The sequence below is a fragment of the Crinia signifera genome, chromosome 4, assembly GCF_055691185.1.
Source record: "Crinia signifera chromosome 4, ASM5569118v1, whole genome shotgun sequence".
NCBI classification, from domain to species: Eukaryota; Metazoa; Chordata; class Amphibia; order Anura; family Myobatrachidae; genus Crinia; species Crinia signifera.
The window spans coordinates 316,083,936-316,105,594 of record NC_139220.1 but is presented as its reverse complement, the minus strand read 5'-3'; the positions used below and the strand labels follow the sequence as shown (position 1 = coordinate 316,105,594).

The following is a 21,659-nucleotide window of genomic DNA, read 5'->3' as shown; positions in this document are numbered from 1 at the left end:
TCCAAATTCTAGTTTTGTCACTATTTTGGGGTATGCTCATGGTGATGGAGGCCACCGCATGGTCCGAGATCAAGATGGTATCTAGACTTCCGGTGGGCAGCGTGCACGGTGCAGCTGCGTTTTAGGTGAGCTCCTGGAAAACCTCCGACGCGGCACTTGGGAGGGACGTTGGCCGCGTTTGGAGACCAGGGCTCAAAGGGGATAATACCCCGGAGTCGGAAATCAAACCCCAAGCATACAGTAGCCATTTCTACTTACTTATTACAGTGCTTGGGCTCCGTTCGGCGCAAGGAGAACGGGAGAGGGCGGCGCTGACTGAGGGTGAAGTCAGCGTGGTGCTTAGCCCTAAACCTACCAAGTGAGGCACTGAACCCATGCATTGAAAGAGCTCACCGACTGGGTCCAAGAAGAGTAGAAAAGGAAGGCCAGAGGCCTCGACCAGTTTTGGCGAGGTTTCTGGACTTTAAAGCAAAAGAACAAATTCTAATGGCCTATCGCAAAACAAGGCAAGTAACAATAGGAGGGGATTCAATCTTGATGTTTCAAGATTATTCCACAATAGTGTCACAAAAACGGAAAGAGTTTAACCCTATCTGTAGATTCCTAATTGATAACCAAAAAAGATTTACTCTACAATACCCAGCAAAACTTAAAGTCACAGAGGAAGGGCAAACTCATACCTTCTTGGACCCACTCGAAGCGAAAGCATTTTTTAAAATCACGTAAGGAAAATGGTATAGATGTCTGATAGGCATGTATTCAAGATGGCTTTTTAAAATGGAACTAAAAATAAAGATGTATGAATATTGGGGTTTGGAGGGTGGGGGGGGGACCCCTGAGAGGAGAAAGAAACGGAACAAAGTATCTCTAAATCCCAGGAGAGGGACCTGGGAGGGTAAAAATAGAAAATCAGGGGGAAGAAAAGATGGGAAGAAAAATAAAGATTTGAAGCAAGAACAGTATAGAAAAAACAGAAGGGAAGTACAGGATACAAGGTCAAGGCAAACACAAAGAGGTAATCAGATTTACAAACACAAACATAAACAAGTAGAGAGAACAAAAAACAAAGAGAACCGCAAGAAGGGTAACAGAGAGAGAGAACCAAGGGGGGGGACTAATACAGGATGAGTAAACTGGAAAAATTGAACATAGCGACCTGGAATGTGAATGTGTTAAATACTCCAGTAAAACGCAAAAAAGTCACTCAACATATTAAAAGATTAGGGGTAGATATTTTATTTATCCAAGAAACACATTGGAAGAAGGGTGAAGAAAACACTTTAAAGAATAATAGGATAGGAGAATGTTTGGCAGCATCATATCACAATAAGACAAGAGGAGTGGCAATAATTTTTGCGAAACATTTAATACACAACACAATAGAGGACACCAAATTAGATACACAGGGGAGATATATTATAATAGATGTAAGAATCAATAATATAAAATACACCCTCGTAAATATTTACGCACCTAACGAAGCACAAAACTTATTTTTTGCGCACATTTCACAAATTCTATTAAGTAGAGAAACAGCAAATTTGATTATAGGGGGGGGATTTTAATGAGGTAATAAACCCGCACATAGATAGAACTATCCACCCAAAAATGAGTAATCACAAACATAACCCAATGATAAAAATGATGGAAGACCTAGGGGTAAGTGACCCATGGAGAATAGCCCACAGAACTGAAAGAGCATACACGTTTTGCTCAGGGGTACACCACTCATCCTCGAGATTAGACTATATACTTATCGAACATAAACTGATCCCCAAAATAATAACAAGTAAAAGAGGTTATCCTCCCTTAAGGTACAGATATTCGTTCTGTCTGTGTTTTTTCATCGTCGTTTGGCTTTAATTTCAGAAGTCCAGACGTTCTTAAAAGGAGTCCTAAGTCTACAACCTCCCTTTGTAGCCTCAACGGAACCTTGGAACTTGTCACTTGTTTTATCATTTTTAAAACCTGATGTCTTTGAACCACTGGAGTCTGCTGACCTCAAGTTCTTATCTTGGAAAACGGTAATGCTGTTGGCGTTAGCATTGGCCCGTAGAGTGTCAGAACTCTGGGCGCTATCCTGTAAATCGCCTTTTTCTAGTGTTTCACAGGGACCGGGCGGAGCTTCATACTAGCCGAGACTTCCTCCCTAAGGAAGTATCTGTTTTTCACCTAAAACAACTGATATTGGTTCCAATATTGACGGGAGAAGACTCTTCTCTGGATGTAGTTTGAGCTTTACAGATAGATGTTACTAAGGAAATCAGATTATCTTTTTGTACTCTACGATGCATTCAAACGAGGTTGGCCAGCATCAAAACAGACATTGGCTCGTTGTATATGTCTCACAATTCGGGAGGCATACCGTTATGCTAATAAACATCTGCCTACTGGAGTATCAGTGCACTCTACCAGGTCGGTAAGTACATCTCGGGCCATGGCCAGAGGTGTTTCTTTGTCTCAGGTATGCAGAGCAGCTACCTGGTCAGGGACAAACAAGTTTGCATGTTTTTACAGGCTAGTGCAACAACATCTTTTGATATGGTGGTTTTACAGGAGTCCCAGCACTCTCCCGACTGGGATTAATGCTTATGTATAGTCCCCATAATGTGATGACTGCAATGTCATGTATGAATTTGGTGCTTACCATTAATTCCCTTTCACCGAATCAGCAGGGGACACTGCACGCCCTCCCAGCTTTGGTCCTCCTGACATCCTGTTTAGTGGTATGACTCCTGTTACGAGTCCAAATATGTTTCAAGGTTACATTTTGTTGGGTTGTTACTAACCTAATATTGTGTTATTCTTATTCTCTTCCTTACCCGGTGGGCCCGGTCTCTTCTCCTCTCGGACACAGTTTTTCTAAGACTGGGGTCTAGGTGGGGATAGAGGAGGGAGGAGCCTACCGCAACAAAGTTTTCTTAAAGTGCCGACTCCTCCAGTACACCTACTCTATACCCATATGTGATGAGTGCTGTGTCCCCTGCTGATTCAGTGAAAGGGAATTAACGGAAAGTACCAAATTCCTTATTTATTCAGCCGACATGTGCTGACAGGTGATATTTCATGCCCTACCATCCACTAAGGTGTGGTGGGAGAACAAAATAGTGCATGAGGCACTGAGCCCGAAGCATGGTGCAATTATTTTGTGCCCATGTGGACTATGTCGACATTTGGATTTGAAAAAAAGTAGACCCTTTTGACTGTCGACCTAGCCCATGTTGACCTTTAGTTACATCGACCTTTGTGCGTGTCGACCTTGTCAGGTCGACATTCATGCATGTCGACCTTGTGGCGTCGACCTAATGCTTGTAAACCTAGTTGCTGTCTATCCAATGAACCCTTTCTGCAGATTTGTAATGCTCACCGAGAGCTGACTCCTCACAGATGAAACATACAAACTGCAGTCAGACCAGCCATGTGCCCCTATGGATGTCTGCATGTAGATGGGGGAGCCAGGAGTACAGGATCTGTAGCACGTGTTACTCTATGGTCAGTACAGAGGGTCAGTAATGTATGATCTGCACATACCGAGCTCAGAGGATGCGGGAGCCAGGAGTGCCAGATCGGTAGCATGTGTTACACTATGGTCAGTACAGTAATGTATGATCTGCACATACCGAGCTCAGAGGATGGGGGAACCAGGAGTGCAGGATCGGTTACTCTGTGGTCAGTACAGAAGGACAGTAATGTATGGTCTGCACATCTCGAGATCAGAGGATGAGGGAGCCGGGAGTGCAGGATCGGTAGCATGTGTTACACTATGGTCAGCACAGTAATGTATGATCTGCACATACCGAGCTCAGAGGATGGGGGAACCAGGAGTGCAGGATCGGTTACTCTGTGGTCAGTACAGAAGGACAGTAATGTATGGTCTGCACATCTCGAGATCAGAGGATGAGGGAGCCGGGAGTGCAGGATCGGTAGCACGTGTTACTCTATGGTCAGTACAGAGGGTCAGTAATGTATGATCTGCACATACCGAGCTCAGAGGATGGGGGAACCAGGAGTGCAGGATCGGTTACTCTGTGGTCAGTACAGAAGGACAGTAATGTATGGTCTGCACATCTCGAGATCAGAGGATGAGGGAGCCGGGAGTGCAGGATCGGTAGCACGTGTTACTCTATGGTCAGTACAGAGGGTCCGTAATGTATGATCTGCACATACCGAGCTCAGAGGATGGGGGAACCAGAAGTGCAGGATCGGTTACTCTGTGGTCAGTAAGAGGGACAGTAATGTATGATCTGCACGTACCGAGCTCAGAGGATGAGGTAGCCAGGAGTGCAGGATCGGTAGCACGTGTTACTCTATGGTCAGTACAGAAGGACAGTAATGTATGATCTGCACATCCCGAGATCAGAGGACGAGGGAGCCGGGAGTGCAGGATCGGTAGCACGTGTTACTCTATGGTCAGTACAGAGGGTCAGTAATGTATGATCTGCACATACCGAGCTCAGAGGATGGGGGAACCAGGAGTGCAGGATCGGTTACTCTGTGGTCAGTACAGAAGGACAGTAATGTATGGTCTGCACATCTCGAGATCAGAGGATGAGGGAGCCGGGAGTGCAGGATCGGTAGCACGTGTTACTCTATGGTCAGTACAGAGGGTCAGTAATGTATGATCTGCACATACCGAGCTCAGAGGATGGGGGAACCAGGAGTGCAGGATCGGTTACTCTGTGGTCAGTACAGAAGGACAGTAATGTATGGTCTGCACATCTCGAGATCAGAGGATGAGGGAGCCGGGAGTGCAGGATCGGTAGCACGTGTTACTCTATGGTCAGTACAGAGGGTCCGTAATGTATGATCTGCACATACCGAGCTCAGAGGATGGGGGAACCAGAAGTGCAGGATCGGTTACTCTGTGGTCAGTAAGAGGGACAGTAATGTATGATCTGCACGTACCGAGCTCAGAGGATGAGGTAGCCAGGAGTGCAGGATCGGTAGCACGTGTTACTCTATGGTCAGTACAGAAGGACAGTAATGTATGATCTGCACATCCCGAGATCAGAGGACGAGGGAGCCGGGAGTGCAGGATCGGTAGCACGTGTTACTCCATGGTCAGAACAGAGGGTCAGTAATGTATGATCTGCACATACCGAGCTCAGAGGATGGGGGAACCAGGAGTGCAGGATCGGTTACTCTGTGGTCAGTACAGAAGGACAGTAATGTATGGTCTGCACATCTCGAGATCAGAGGATGAGGGAGCCGGGAGTGCAGGATCGGTAGCACGTGTTACTCTATGGTCAGTACAGAGGGTCAGTAATGTATGATCTGCACATACCGAGCTCAGAGGATGGGGGAACCAGGAGTGCAGGATCGGTTACTCTGTGGTCAGTACAGAAGGACAGTAATGTATGGTCTGCACATCTCGAGATCAGAGGATGAGGGAGCCGGGAGTGCAGGATCGGTAGCACGTGTTACTCTATGGTCAGTACAGAGGGTCAGTAATGTATGATCTGCACATACCGAGCTCAGAGGATGATGGTTATACAATATTTATAGAAACATTAATAGGCCATGTGTACTATATACATATTTGTATCTGCTCTAGGAGGGTCGGGGTCTCCGTGACGTGCGTCTGACTGCAAATAATCTCAGCAGTTTGGCAGCATACACAAGTATAAAAACAATGGTCAGCGACCGATATTTGTTGTATATAGAAATATATAATGTTCCTTACACAATAACTATGTTAACTTTATACTTTTTACATTTCTTACAGGACGATTGGACAACATCTCCTAATATTATTTGTCCAAATCCAGCACAAAGGGACGTTGTTCTCTGATCCAGCCATGTAAAGTCATCATTTCTTTTTACACCTGGAGGATTAACCAAAGCGACTTTATTTTCTGGATAGAAGAAACATTCAACAATTATTTTTTCTAATCTCGTACATGATGAGTCTTGTAGATAAGAGACCACATGTGTGCTCTGAGTGCGACAAAGGCTTTCCATATATATCACAGCTTCTCATACATCAGAGGAGTCACACAGGATATAAACCATTTACATGTTCTGAATGCAGCAAATGTTTTTCCCATAAGTCAAATCTTGTCCAACATCAGAATATTCACACAGGGGAGAAACCATATAAATGTTCTGAATGCAGCAAATGTTTTTCCCATACATCAAATCTTCTCCAACATCAGAGGTGTCACACAGGAGAGAAACCATATAAATGTTCTGAATGCAGCAAATGTTATTCCAAAAAGTCACATCTTGTTAGACATCAGAGGAGTCACACAGGAGAGCAACCATATAACTGTTCTGAATGCAACAGATGTTTTTCTGATAAGTCACATCTTATTATACATCAGAGGAGCCACACAGGAGAGAAACCATATAAATGTTCTGAATGCAGCAAATGTTTTTCCCATAGGTCAGATCTTGTTGTACATCAGAGGAGTCACACAGGAGAGAAACCTTATAAATGTCCTGAATGCGGCAAATGTTTTTCCCATAACTCAGATCTTGTCCGACATCTAAGGAGTCACACAGGAGAGAAGCCATATAAATGTTCTGAATGCAGCAAATGTTTTTCCCAGAAGTACGATCTTGTCCGACATCAGAGGAGTCACACAGGAGAGAAACCTAATATAGGTTTTGAACCCAGCAATTGTTTTTCACAGAAGTCACAGCTTGGTATAGATCAGTGGAGTCATATATAAGAAAGACTATATAAATGTACTGATTGCAGCAATTTTTTCCCCCAAAGGCTACAGCTTGTTCTACATTTGACGGCAGCCATTAGCCCATGAAGTACATCATGTGTCATGCACTGGCTTGGTTTGTATATAAGGTATACGATAGGCCACCTGCAAACATAACTCCTTGCTGTCATGGATAAATGGGCAATTTATCTGATGTGCAAAGAGGGATAATTATCGGCTTTCGGGCAAGGGTGGCAGTATTTCTGAAACAGCGCAGATTGTGATCTGTTAACATGCCGCTGTGGTGAATGTGTATCATGGCTGGAAAGATGGGACCATGGTGAATAATTGATGTAAGAACTGACAATCACCAAATGCCGTTAATGTGAGAGGTGAACGTTGGATACAAAGGTTCATGAGGGCCAACTGACATGCCACAGTGGAGCAGCTCACCATCAAACTGAACCTGAGGGCTACCAGACAGCTTAGCAAACCTTGCTGCATAACGGATTATCTCTGAGCCTAGGCAAAAGAAGCCATTTTAGCAAAAAAGGCTTCAATGTTCTCAGCACAATTAGACCTCTGCTGATTGGCGAAGGGTTTCATTGATGACTTGTGTTTTCTGCTCCATTTAATGGATGGACTTTGGCATTTCAGGTGAGAAACATCTGAGAACAATCACCCTGCAACCATTGCTGGAGGAACACAAGCTGGTGGTGGCAGTGTAATGGTCTGGGGAATGTTTTCATGGCATTCTTTGGGCCCAGTCATCCATGTGGACAGCGCTCAACTGATTTGGTTATAAATCCATCCTAGCAGATAACGTACTTCCATGCATGTTGGGTCTGCTGGGATCTTCATGCAAGATAATGTGATTTCACACAGCTAGAAATGTCTGACCAGCACAACCAAGACTTCTAAGTACTTCCCCAGCCCCCTAATTGAAGCATGGACATGAAGCATTGAAGGGGTTAATATATATAATTTTTTTAGAGTAGCTATGCAGCTTCACCGGTGAGTAAGGGAGTTTATGGCCTTAAAACAAGTTCTTCCAAATCCTGCCAAATGTAGGACAGGAAGTGTGTGTGTGGGGGGTCTTAGAACAAAATGACAGGCTGCAGTTGAATGTGATTTGAGGAAGAGAATGCAAGACACTGGATGCAGTGTCCAGGAATGAGAGACCAGGCTGAGGCTGTGGAGAAAAGGCAAAATGATATTCCATAGCCCCTGGCCTTACGGAAAGGAGATCAGAGTGTGATAACAGCAGGAGAGATCAGTGGAAGAAACATGGCAGCAACAGCATCAGGCAGCAGTGGAAGAAAGAAATGGGGATCCCCCACCTTCTTAGCTACCCTAGAAGCAGGACAGTAGGTGTGAGTCTTGGGAAATAATGCTCTAGGGGAGTGGTAGGAAACAGCCTCTGCACTACTGATTCCCAGAATGCACTGGGATGTAATGTATTGCTGTCCCATCATTGTTTATGCTGCTGTTGCCTTTAAAGCAAATGAGAGGCAAAGCTGAGCTTCTGTAATCTGATGTAACCTATATGAAGATTGTGCTGGAGAGAGGAGAATAAGGAACGATATGTGATAACCATGACTGAATAAATTGCTTACTGTTTGTGATGAGATGGCCTGCTGTTATCATTCGTTTTCCACACACTCATACCTCAGCCTGGGTATCAAATGTCTGCCCTATAGTTCCTCCAGCAGCTGTGGGATGTACTGCAGTCAGCATGGCTCCAGATAGCTGTGCCAAGCTACCAGCACTTTATTGGGTCACTCCCAGCCTATCTAGCTGCTGTCTGTACTGCACATGGCGGTTACTCTGGCTATTAACTGGTAATCCTAATAATGTGACTCTGTAGAAACATGGATAATGTACAATTGGATGGTATTGCGCTGTTGGAAAGAATAATTGCTGATTTGTGTCTACTGAAGAGAAATGAGTTCGGACACACTGCTACAAATGTAACAATTTTATAATGAATTAAAAATACATAGAAATTTACAAATTACAAAGGAGTGTTGTGGTGAGACTGGAATGGGAAGGTTAGGTGCTACGGGGATAGATGGGGTTAGGCTGGGATGGGGGGTTTAGGCAGGAGTGACTGGGAAGGAGCAGAGGGTGGCAATGGAAGGCAGTGAGTAATATGGGATGGCAGACAGTGACAAGGAGGCAGCGGGTAATGGGGATGGGGAAGGGTGACAGGGATTGAAGAGGGTGGGAGAGAATGATCACAGAGAGGTACTTGCTGATGTTATTATTATTCTCCTTTATTTATATGGCGCCACAAGGGTTCCGCAGCGCCCAGTTACAGAGTACACATAATCAAAACAGGAAAACAGTGACTTACAGTTGAAGACAATACAGGACAAATACAGAGTAAATGATTTTTTAAAAATATATAAATGAGAGAGCGCAAATTAGCAATTTATGCTTCCTGATTCATTTCCTTTGCGGAGATGGCGTCCCAGGCTCAATTGTGAATGGAGTCACGTCCGCCACCTGTTGACAGACCACACACTGGAAGTGCTGTGTCAGTGGGGAGCCGATACATGTGCTCATTATGGAACGCCGTATGTTCCAGCTGTCTGTTACCGGGTGCAGTTACCAATAATTACATTTTTGGTCTTTTAAAAGCGCAGATACAGGTGAATAAGTTGATGGAGTATACAACTTCTCCTTGCTCTACACACGCCTGCTCACTAGGCTGCAGGTTTTTATGGCCTAGCGAGCCCCCCCCCAAGGGCGCACGAATCCCTGTGCAGGGATGTGAACGGTTGTGTATACATTCGCATGCAGATGCACAGAGGAGAAATCCTTTGATGGTTAATCAAGATGGGTGCCAACATCCGACCGTGCCTCGGAGAATGAAAACTTTGCCAAAATTGACGACAATACACATGCGCCTCCATCGGGACAAAGAGCGACATTTGGTCCTATGCAAACAGGTCTGAATCAGGCCAATTGTGTTTCCCTGTTCTCCCTTATGTTCACAAAGTCTGTGCTCAGTGCTCCCTTTCTTCCCCCCTCCTGCTGCCCAGCTGCTGCTTCTTAGAACACTACCCCCCCCACACCACCACACACACACATATACACATACACACCTACCTGTGGTGTCTGCAGATGACACTCCCTATCATGCACTTACCAGATGTTCCTTATGGACTCGGGATACGGTCACTAAGTCGACGTGACTGAAGGTCGACATGGGCTAGTTCGACATGCCATTAGGTCGACATGGGGAAGGTCGGCAGTCAAAAGGTCGTCATGGGGTTTTTTGTACTTTCACTGTACATGCAGCAGGGGACACTGCACTCATCACATATGGGGATAGAGTAGGTGTACTTAAGGAGTCGGCACTTTAAGAAAACTTTGTTGTCGTAGGCTCCTCCCTCCTCTATCACCACCCAGACCCCGGTCTTAGAAAAAGTGCCCAGAGGAGTCGGTCCCCTGGATTAGGTTTTATTTTTATTTCTATTTTTTATGACATTTGAGGACAGGCAGACCTTTCAGCGGGGTCTTCCTGCTACGTGGGACCCTGGAGGGGTCTGGTCGGCACTGCACGCAGTGGCCCTCTTGTACCCAGCCACCGGTGCCTCCGCACCAGGGACCCTCCGCAACTGTGTGTAGTTAGCATTACGGTTCCACGACCAGTGCCACAGCTCCAGGGAAGTGCGGGTGCAGGTAAGCGGTGCTAGGTGCTTTTTGTGGCGGTGACCGAGATGCACGACAGTCACAGAAAACGGGAGGCAAGTCTGACAGCCGCTGTGCACAGCCCGGTGTCAGACGGAGAGACAGAAGACTCAGGAGAGGCTGTATACCGTGCTCCGCATTTTGAGTTTCAAATGGCACCATTCCTTATTTCACATAGATGTGACTCACGTGTTTAAGGGGGTGCTGTTGTTTGGCGCCTTCTTGCTAGGTCGGCACCATTACGGTCTCGAATTTCGCTATACATGGTGATACCCCACACAGATGGCCTCCAAGTTCAACGGACCAAATTGGACGAACGACCTATACTCAAACCACCGACCGACTTTCTGGTCGAGCTAGCCGAGATCATCCTTCACTGCAACCACTTTTTGTACCAAAAAAGGTACTACATCCAGGTATCCGGCACCACAATGGGGTCCAATTTGGCACCTTCTTACGAAGGATTGTATATGCTCGACTACAAGAACACGCATATACTACCCCAGTATCATAACCAAATCAAATTCTACAGGAGGTTCATTGATGATATCTTCTTACTTTGGTCAGGCACACCTGTCGAATTAACAGAAATGGTCAACTCACTCAACTCTAAGAATCATCCCATCAAATTTATGCATCTCATCAATGGAGACTCCATTAACTTTCTTGACATCAAGGTCAAAGTACTAGATGGTAAACTACAAACAAGTCTCTACCGCAAAACTACAGACAGAAACACCCTCTTTTTCATGATGAGTCAACACCCACCGGCCCTGAAGAACATCTATCCATTTCCCAATATATGGGTGTCATGCGCAATAACACAGATAGTGTTAGCATGGAACCCTAATTGGAAGAAATGACTAACCGATTCACACAACAGGGATACTCAAAGACCACACTCAACCGATGCCTGACAAAGTGACTACTCCTCAAACCGTCACACAAATACCAAAGCCCACGAGGATGGTTTTCGTAAACATGTACGATCACGTTTCCCCCAAAGTCCAGAAGAGCCTTAGGAAACATTGGCCTATTATAGCGTCCGACCACACACAAAAGATGCAACACTATGGCCCACCTATGGTGGCATACAAGAAGGGACCGAATTTGAAGGAACTACTTATGCGACCCACCGTGAGCCCACAGACAGACAGCAGCACCACCTGGCTCCACTCTAAACGCCCAGGTTGCTTCCGCTGCGCCGGCTGTACAACCTGCAATAGCCTCATACCCGGTCCAACTTTCCCACACCCACACTCAGGCAGACCAATTAAAATAAGATACCGCCTACATTGCCAGATGAACCATGTCATCTATCTATTGAACTGCCCATGTGGCCTTGCCTACATTGGGATGACAATGAGGAAATTCTGAGAGAGGATGGCGAATCACTGCAACTCCATCAGAGCGGCATTAGAGACTAAGAAAGCTGAGTTACCCATACCACGCCACTTCCTCTCTACAGGACATCAAAACTCTAGCTTACGCTGCCGTATTATTGACTGGGTGCCCCCCCGCGGAGGAGATCGGGTCCTTACACTAAGGAAACTAGAGAGCCGATGGATACATCAATTGGATACCCTAGCACCTAAAGGACTCAACGAGAATAACCCCCTTTCCATCTTTTTGAGATGATTCAAACTTTTCTGTGTACCTACCCATGACATAGTCTTGTGTAATGGACACGAAATTGAATAACTATATTCCACGCTACTACATTGTACTTTTTCTACCTTTTTTCTATTTTTCACTTTTTTTTATACTTTTTCTATGCACATATTGTTATTGGTTTGTCGTCCCACCTAGACCCACGTACTGTGTAATGTTTCCCATGACTTTTCTCCCCTCCCTCTTCCCCTATGTCTACCTTCCTTAACAGTGAAAGGACAATATGTGCTACCTTGGAAACCCACATGCACCAATTGGGTTGCATCCTTTGGTGGCTCTAAGTGAACACGTATGCATTTTTTCTAACTATCACGAAAATGTGCTTGCTCTAAAGTCTCATTTTTTGTTAGCGAGTCATAAAACAATCTGTATAACCCCATGTCTGATCACATCTGTATATTACTGCATAATATATCTCTCGTTAGTATTAGACTGCTCCAGACGGTCAGCACCATTCAGACGCCAAACATGGATCCTGCATATATAACCCTCTATCCTCATACCACCTTACACCCTTTGGTGGATGATAGTGCGCTAGAGAAACCACCCTTAAGCAGAATATTTAAATATAAGCAGAAAAAACTTCATCTGCCAGACATAAGAATTAATCACCTTAGCATAATATTTCAAAAACCACCAAAGAATCATTGCTATATTAAAACCTTAAGTATTACACGCAATGTAAATATATAGATAAAAAAAATTAAATTTAAAATAAAAATATCAAAAACACAAAAATATAAAAAATACTAAAAACATTAAAAGCAGTAGAGATATTGCAGGTAGTTCAGGACTAGACTAGGATCTGGATGCCCGTATCAAATACATCACAATAAGATATTGATAAGATTAATAAATAACACCGTGGAACACACCATCACTAATCATTTATTGTAAATAGTATAATAAATATCCATTTAGATTCGACTCTGTTCCCGGCCTATATCATTTATTATTATATTTTTTAATTATCACAGCCCATAAACCGCCAACTATATAATTCACCTATTGATCCATTCATTAAACATGTCAATACCCTCAATCGTTTTGACCCGTCCATAGCATTAATTCACTCACCCACTAATAAGAATCATCACCCAATTTAGTATCCAAATAATTTTCCCATTAACCCCCTTGTCAATCATGCTCTCCCCGGTACTTGCAGTTCACATCGGTCTGGCTATATACCTAGCATTTCTTAACACTTCATGGCTTTTATATAGAACCCTTATACTCTAAATAGCCTTCCATCTAAAAGCAGCCCCATATTATTGCTTTAAGCCATGTAGATCACCTAATTTACTGAGGACATCCCACAGCTCCGGCTAACCCGGAAGCTGTGCGTTCCAGCGTCCAGCTCCCGGCCGCCGGTTTTACTCACTGTGGCACGTTCGTCTTGATGACCTATTACAACAGGGTCCATTCATCTACACAAAATTACCTTGTCTGCATTTAACGGCTTGGCTGTTGAGACTAAACTTCTAAAGAGAATATGTATTCCTCTATCCGTTATTCCAACAATGATCAAAGCTAGGCAAGATGTCATGGCTTCACATAACCATTGGATATGGAAGGCATATGTTCGTTGGTGTGAATCTAAGGGGGTTGCCCAAGGCAATTTTTTCTTTGGCAAGGCTTTTGGAGTTCCTTCAGATGGGACTATCGGCTGGATTGAGGTTATCCTCCCTTAAGGTACAGATATTCGTTCTGTCTGTGTTTTTTCATCGTCGGTTGGCTTTAATTTCAGAAGTCCAGACATTCTTAAAAGGAGTCCTAAATCTACAACCTCCCTTTGTAGCCCCAACGGAACCTTGGAACTTGTCACTTGTTTTATCATTTTTAAAACCTGATGTCTTTGAACCACTGGAGTCTGCTGACCTCAAGTTCTTATCTTGGAAAACAGTAATGCTGTTGGCGTTAGCATTGGCCCGCAGAGTGTCAGAACTCTGGGCGCTATCCTGTAAATCGCCTTTTTCTAGTGTTTCACAGGGACCGGGCGGAGATTCATACTAGCCGAGACTTCCTCCCTAAGGAAGTATCTGCTTTTCACCTAAACCAACTGATATTGGTTCCAATATTGACGGGAGAAGACTCTTCTCTGGATGTAGTTTGAGCTTTACACATAGATGTTACTAAGGAAATCAGATTATCTTTTTGTACTCTACGATGCATTCAAACGAGGTTGGCCAGCATCAAAACAGACATTGGCTCGTTGTATATGTCTCACAATTCGGGAGGCATACCGTTATGCTAATAAACAATTGCCTACTGGAGTATCAGTGCACTCTACCAGGTCGGTAAGTACATCTCGGGCCAGAGGTGTTTCTTTGTCTCAGGTATGCAGAGCAGCTACCTGGTCAGGGACAAACAAGTTTGCATGTTTTACAGGCTAGTGCAACAACGTCTTTTGATATGGTGGTTTTACCGGAGTCCCAGCACTCTCCCGACTGGGATTAATGCTTAGATATAGTCCCCATAATGTGATGACTGCAATGTCATGTATGAATTTGGTGCTTACCATTAATTCCCTTTCACCAAATCAGCAGGGGACACTGCACGCCCTCCCAGCTTTGGTCCTCCTGACATCCTGTTTAGTGGTATGACTCCTGTTACGAGTCCAAATATGTTTCAAGGTTACATTTTGTTGTGTTGTTACTAACCTAATATTGTGTTATTCTTATTCTCTTCCTTACCCGGTGGGCCCAGTCTCTTCTCCTCTCGGACACAGTTTTTCTAAGACTGGGGTCTAGGTGGGGATAGAGGAGGGAGGGGCCTACCGCAACAAAGTTTTCTTAAAGTGCCGACTCCTCCAGTACACCTTCTCTATCCCCATATGTGATGAGTGCAGTGTCCCCTGCTGATTCAGTGAAATGGAATTAACGGAAAGTACCAAATTCCTTATTTATTCAGCCGACATGTGCTGACAGGTGATATTTCATGCCCTACCATCCACTAAGGTGTGGTGGGAGAACAAAATAGTGCATGAGGCACTGAGCCCGAAGCATGGTGCAATTATTTTGTGCCCATGTGGACTATGTCGACATTTGGATTTGAAAAAAAGTAGACCCTTTTGACTGTCGACCTAGCCCATGTTGACCTTTAGTTACATCGACCTTTGTGCGTGTCGACCTTGTCAGGTCGACATTCATGCATGTCGACCTTGTGGCGTCGACCTAATGCTTGTAAACCTAGTTGCTGTCTATCCAATGAACCCTTTCTGCAGATTTGTAATGCTCACCGAGAGCTGACTCCTCACAGATGAAACATACAAACTGCAGTCAGACCAGCCATGTGCCCCTATGGATGTCTGCATGTAGATGGGGGAGCCAGGAGTGCAGGATCTGTAGCACGTGTTACTCTATGGTCAGTACAGAGGGTCAGTAATGTATGATCTGCACATACCGAGCTCAGAGGATGCGGGAGCCAGGAGTGCCAGATCGGTAGCATGTGTTACACTATGGTCAGTACAGTAATGTATGATCTGCACATACCGAGCTCAGAGGATGGGGGAACCAGGAGTGCAGGATCGGTTACTCTGTGGTCAGTACAGAAGGACAGTAATGTATGGTCTGCACATCTCGAGATCAGAGGATGAGGGAGCCGGGAGTGCAGGATCGGTAGCACGTGTTACTCTATGGTCAGTACAGAGGGTCAGTAATGTATGATCTGCACATACCGAGCTCAGAGGATGATGATTATACAATATTTATAGAAACAATAATAGGCCATGTGTACTATATACATATTTGTATCTGCTCTAGGAGGGTCGGGGTCTCCGTGACGTGCGTCTGACTGCAAATAATCTCAGCAGTTTGGCAGCATACACAAGTATAAAAACAATGGTCAGCGACCGATATTTGTTGTATATAGAAATATATAATGTTCCTTACACAATAACTATGTTAACTTTATACTTTTTACATTTCTTACAGGACGATTGGACAACATCTCCTAATATTATTTGTCCAAATCCTGCTCAAAGGGACGTTGTTCTCTGATCCAGCCATGTAAAGTCATCATTTCTTTTTACACCTGGAGGATTAACCAAAGCGACTTTATTTTCTGGATAGAAGAAACATTCAACAATTATTTTTTCTAATCTCGTACATGATGAGTCTTGTAGATAAGAGACCACATGTGTGCTCTGAGTGTGACAAAGGCTTTCCATATATATCACAGCTTCTCATTCATCAGAGGAGTCACACAGGATATAAACCATTTACATGTTCTGAATGCAGCAAATGTTTTTCCTGTAAGTCAAATCTTGTCCAACATCAGAATATTCACACAGGGGAGAAACCATATAAATGTTCTGAATGCAGCAAATGTTTTTCCTATAAGTCAAATCTTGTCCAACATCAGAATATTCACACAGGGGAGAAACCATATAAATGTTCTGAATGCAGCAAATGTTTTTCCCATACATCAAATCTTCTCCAACATCAGAGGTGTCACACAGGAGAGAAACCATATAAATGTTCTGAATGCAGCAAATGTTATTCCAAAAAGTCACATCTTATTATACATCAGAGGAGCCACACAGGAGAGAAACCATATAAATGTTCTGAATGCAGCAAATGTTTTTCCCATAGGTCAGATCTTGTTGTACATCAGAGGAGTCACACAGGAGAGAAACCTTATAAATGTCCTGAATGCGGCAAATGTTTTTCCCATAACTCAGATCTTGTCAGACATCTAAGGAGTCACACAGGAGAGAAGCCATATAAATGTTCTGAATGCAGCAAATGTTTTTCCCAGAAGTACGATCTTGTCCGACATCAGAGGAGTCACACAGGAGAGAAACCTAATATAGGTTTTGAACCCAGCAATTGTTTTTCACAGAAGTCACAGCTTGGTATAGATCAGTGGAGTCATATATAAGAAAGACTATATAAATGTACTGATTGCAGCAATATTTTCCCCCAAAGGCTACAGCTTGTTCTACATTTGACGGCAGCCATTAGCCCATGAAGTACATCATGTGTCATGCACTGGCTTGGTGGGTATATAAGGTATACGATAGGCCACCTGCAAACATAACTCCTTGCTGTCATGGATAAAACGGGCAATTTATCTGATGTGCAAAGAGGGATAATTATCGGCTTTCGGGCAAGGGTGGCAGTATTTCTGAAACAGCGCAGATTGTGATCTGTTAACATGCCGCTGTGGTGAATGTGTATCATGGCTGGAAAGATGGGACCATGGTGAATAATTGATGTAAGAACTGACAATCACCAAATGCCGTTAATGTGAGAGGTGAACGTTGGATACGAAGGTTCATGAGGGCCAACTGACATGCCATAGTGGAGCAGCTCACCATCAAACTGAACCTGAGGGCTACCAGACAGCTTAGCAAACCTTGCTGCATAACGGATTATCTCTGAGCCTAGGCAAAAGAAGCCATTTTAGCAAAAAAGGCTTCAATGTTCTCAGCACAATTAGACCTCTGCTGATTGGCGAAGGGTTTCATTGATGACTTGTGTTTTCTGCTCCATTTAATGGATGGACTTTGGCATTTCAGGTGAGAAACATCTGAGAACAATCACCCTGCAACCATTGCTGGAGGAACACAAGCTGGTGGTGGCAGTGTAATGGTCTGGGGAATGTTTTCATGGCATTCTTTGGGCCCAGTCATCCATGTGGACAGCGCTCAACTGATTTGGTTATGAATCCATCCTAGCAGATAACGTACTTCCATGCATGTTGGGTCTGCTGGGATCTTCATGCAAGATAATGTGATTTCACACAGCTAGAAATGTCTGACCAGCACAACCAAGACTTCTAAGTACTTCCCCAGCCCCCTAATTGAAGCATGGACATGAAGCATTGAAGGGGTTAATATATATAATTTTTTTAGAGTAGCTATGCAGCTTCACCGGTGAGTAAGGGAGTTTATGGCCTTAAAACAAGTTCTTCCAAATCCTGCCAAATGTAGGACAGGAAAAAAAAACATTTTGTATCCCAATTGCACACTGAATGAGAAAATAACTACATATTGATCAGATAATACAGAGATGTTGGTTGCATATATCTGCAGATATAGGGCTAAGCCCCCAGGCCGTGCGTCAAGGCCTCTCTGCCACTGGGGGTCCCTAATACTGGGTATGGGTCTGGGGTGTGGGCCCCCAATATGCCGACACAGGCTGAGTACTCCAGGGCAGCACACAAATGAAAATTAGTAAGGGTTAATAAGAAGCACATAAGTGCTATGTAGGGAAGTGAAGGTGGGATTAAAATACAAAATATATACAATGTGATAGGAAAAATAAGAGTTAATAAAGTGTTAGGGTGTGCTGACCTGGAGCAGACCAGCCCTACCAACACAGGGGGAACCACATTCCCAAACCCATCCCATAAGCAATAACATATATGTCTGGGCTTAATAGCCCAGTGTAAGGCCACATGATAATGGCTTATAACGTCTGAGAGCCAGCTTACCTGGAGATACCCCTGGCTTCTCCAATGGCACTCAGGTGTCAGCAATCCCTCCTAATGCTGACCCATCTATGCCTCTCAACTGCACAACATTTTGGTTGGTAAGCTGCTCAATCAGAGGTGTGTCATTCAGGTGCCAAAAGGGAGGGGTAATTCTGTCTAGGAAAAAAAAACATCGCTTCTCGGCCTTTTGGCTAAGATCAAGTGTAGTATCTGTTCTTATCAGTTGAGTCTGGACCGCCCCCTGGCAGAGAATAGAGAAATGCAGTACCGTAGCATCTTGTTACTGAGCTGAGGATTAGTAATCACCTCATGTTCTGGGCGAGTGCTAGGAATGGCTTTCTCGATGCCCTGCTAGGGAGGGAATACCATTCTTTACCTGGTAGGGAGGGGAGAAGCATCGGGCTTTGAGATGGGGCTCTTGTTCAGGGGTCTTTGCCTCTGGGGGAGAGTCACTCGAAAAGCCCGGTCTAGTATCCACTCCCAGGAAGAAGGGAAAAGCTGGGACCGAGTAGATTGCTCACTGTCCGGGGGGTACATAGGACCTCGGCCAGTGAGACAGCGAAAAGCCCAGCCCAGTACTCAATCCCTGGGAGAGGTGAAACGTCGGGACTGAGTAGGTGGTTTCTTCTTCCTCAGGTGGTCTATTTGGGCCTCTGCGGGGGAGACTCACCGAAAAAGCCCGGTGGAGTATCCATTCCCATGCCGGGGGTCGGAAAGGGCCCACTGGCTGAGCGGAGAAACACTTGGTCGGACGCTGACTGGCTGGCTGCTTGGAGTCCGAGGCTGCACTGTGCCCCCGGGGAAACTCGGGGGTGCCGAACATGCACGGGTGATCCCAAAATCACCATGCACTAGTATGGCACTAGCACTGCGCACTTTCCCTCTAGGTATGCGCTTCACGTCCTTACCTCGTCCTTTTGGATGGGGTAGGACAATTTTTCACACCCCCACCCTGGCCTTCTGGCTAGGGTCCTATATTATTTATTTCTCTTCCCCCTCTCACGTTTGTCACTTTTCACGTTCCTTGTATTTTTTTGTAGTTTGTCACGTTTTTTTGGGTAGTGTGGTCGACCCTTCTGGGCCTTCCATTTCCCCAATGTGCCGAAGCTCTCGCCTTTTGGGGAGAGCTTCGGTCCCCCCGAGGACGACCCCGAGCCGCAAGGCAGAGGGAAGTCCACAGCGGGTCTCTCCAAAGCACGGGCTGCGGAGGACCCACCGTCCTAACCCTTTCGGGGGTTGAGGAATGAGGGTCTCTCTAAGCTTCGGCGAAGAGGACCCACCGTTCCCTATTTTCCCCTCTTCAGCCTTATGGTTGAGAGGGTTAGGGGAAAAACGGGGCCCTGTCTCTTCGGAGACGGACCCATTTCGATCGCACGGCCTCCTTTGCACGTGTTTAGGCACAGCACTGGTGGTGGGGAGCACACCTCGGGCTCCTGAGTTTTTTCAAACTCATCAAATGTCTGCCTTTTGGCTAAGATCAAGTGTAGTATCTGTTCTTATCAGTTGGGTCTGGAACGCCCCCTGGCAGAGAATAGAGAAAAGCTGTACCGTAGTATCCGGCTACTGGGCATGAGGTGATTAGTCCACCTCATGTTCTGGGCAAGGGCTAGGGAAAGCTGAGTATCGATGCCCTGCTAGGGAGGGAATACCATTCTTTACCTGGTAGGGAGGGGAGAAGCATCGGTGCTTTGAGATGGGGCTCTTGTGCAGGGGTCTTTGCCTCTGTGGGAGAGTCACTCGAAAAGCCCGGTCTAGTATCCACTCCCAGGAAGAAGGGAAAAGCTGGGACCGAGTAGATTGCTCTCTGGTCCGGGGGTAACATGTCGCCCTCGGCCAGAGAGACAGCGAAAAGCCCAGCCCAGTACTCAATCCCTGGGAGAGGTGAAACGTCGGGACTGAGTAGGTGGTTTCTTCTTCCTCAGGTGGTCTATTTGGGCCTCTGCGGGGGAGACTCACCGAAAAAGCCCGGTGGAGTATCCATTCCCATGCCGGGGGTCGGAAAGGGCCCACTGGCTGAGCGGAGAAACACTTGGTCGGACGCTGACTGGCTGGCTGCTTGGAGTCCGAGGCTGCACTGTGCCCCCGGGGAAACTCGGGGGTGCCGAACATGCACGGGTGATCCCAAAATCACCATGCACTAGTATGGCACTAGCACTGCGCACTTTCCCTCTAGGTATGCGCTTCACGTCCTTACCTCGTCCTTTTGGATGGGGTAGGACAATTTTTCACACCCCCACCCTGGCCTTCTGGCTAGGGTCCTATATTATTTATTTCTCTTCCCCCTCTCACGTTTGTCACTTTTCACGTTCCTTGTATTTTTTTGTAGTTTGTCACGTTTTTTTTGGGTAGTGTGGTCGACCCTTCTGGGCCTTCCATTTCCCCAATGTGCCGAAACTCTCGCCTTTTGGGGAGAGCTTCGGTCCCCCCGAGGACGACCCCGAGCCGCAAGGCAGAGGGAAGTCCACTGCGGGTCTCTCCAAAGCACGGGCTGCGGAGGACCCACCGTCCTAACCCTTTCGGGGGTTGAGGAATGAGGGTCTCTCTAAGCTTCGGCGAAGAGGACCCACCGTTCCCTATTTTCCCCTCTTCAGCCTTATGGTTGAGAGGGGTTAGGGGAAAAACGGGGCCCTGTCTCTTCGGAGACGGACCCATTTCGATCGCACGGCCTCCTTTGCACGTGTTTAGGCACAGCACTGGTGGTGGGGAGCACACCTCGGGCTCCTGAGTTTTTTCAAACTCATCAAATGTCTGCCCTATAGTTCCTCCAGCAGCTGTGGGATGTACTGCAGTCAGCATGGCTCCAGATAGCTGTGCCAAGCTACCAGCACTTTATTGGGTCACTCCCAGCCTATCTAGCTGCTGTCTGTACTGCACATGGCGGTTACTCTGGCTATTAACTGGTAATCCTAATAATGTGACTCTGTAGAAACATGGATAATGTACAATTGGATGGTATTGCGCTGTTGGAAAGAATAATTGCTGATTTGTGTCTACTGAAGAGAAATGAGTTCGGACACACTGCTACAAATGTAACAATTTTATAATGAATTAAAAATACATAGAAATTTACAATACATACAATTAATAAAAGAAAAAAAGAATAAACATAATGGTTATAAAAAATGACAGCCAATAATCAGATTCAAATATCAAGATGATTGCTTCCTATAAATAAGGGTATAGAAAGGTGTATGT

The 21,659-nt window shown here is 45.4% G+C and overlaps 1 protein-coding gene and 2 pseudogenes across 1 annotated transcript in view; all 3 read left to right on the top strand.

The window, feature by feature from the left end:
- Positions 1-17,946, top strand: part of LOC146073355 (uncharacterized) — a 34,944-nt gene extending 16,998 nt beyond the window's left edge. Inside the window, exons 2-5 of the mRNA XM_083180532.1 lie at positions 5,726-6,672; positions 7,314-7,380; positions 10,888-11,048; positions 16,072-17,946. Coding sequence (XP_083036658.1) covers positions 5,901-6,672; positions 7,314-7,380; positions 10,888-11,048; positions 16,072-16,907 — 1,836 coding nt within the window. The 5' untranslated portion in view covers positions 5,726-5,900 and the 3' untranslated portion in view covers positions 16,908-17,946. The remainder of the gene's footprint in view (positions 1-5,725; positions 6,673-7,313; positions 7,381-10,887; positions 11,049-16,071) is intronic.
- Positions 17,947-18,635: 689 nt separating this feature from the next.
- LOC146076276 (U2 spliceosomal RNA) lies at positions 18,636-18,775 on the top strand (annotated as a pseudogene).
- A 1,140-nt stretch (positions 18,776-19,915) lies between these two features.
- On the top strand, positions 19,916-20,056 carry LOC146076337 (U2 spliceosomal RNA; annotated as a pseudogene).
- The last annotated feature ends 1,603 nt before the right edge of the window (positions 20,057-21,659 follow it).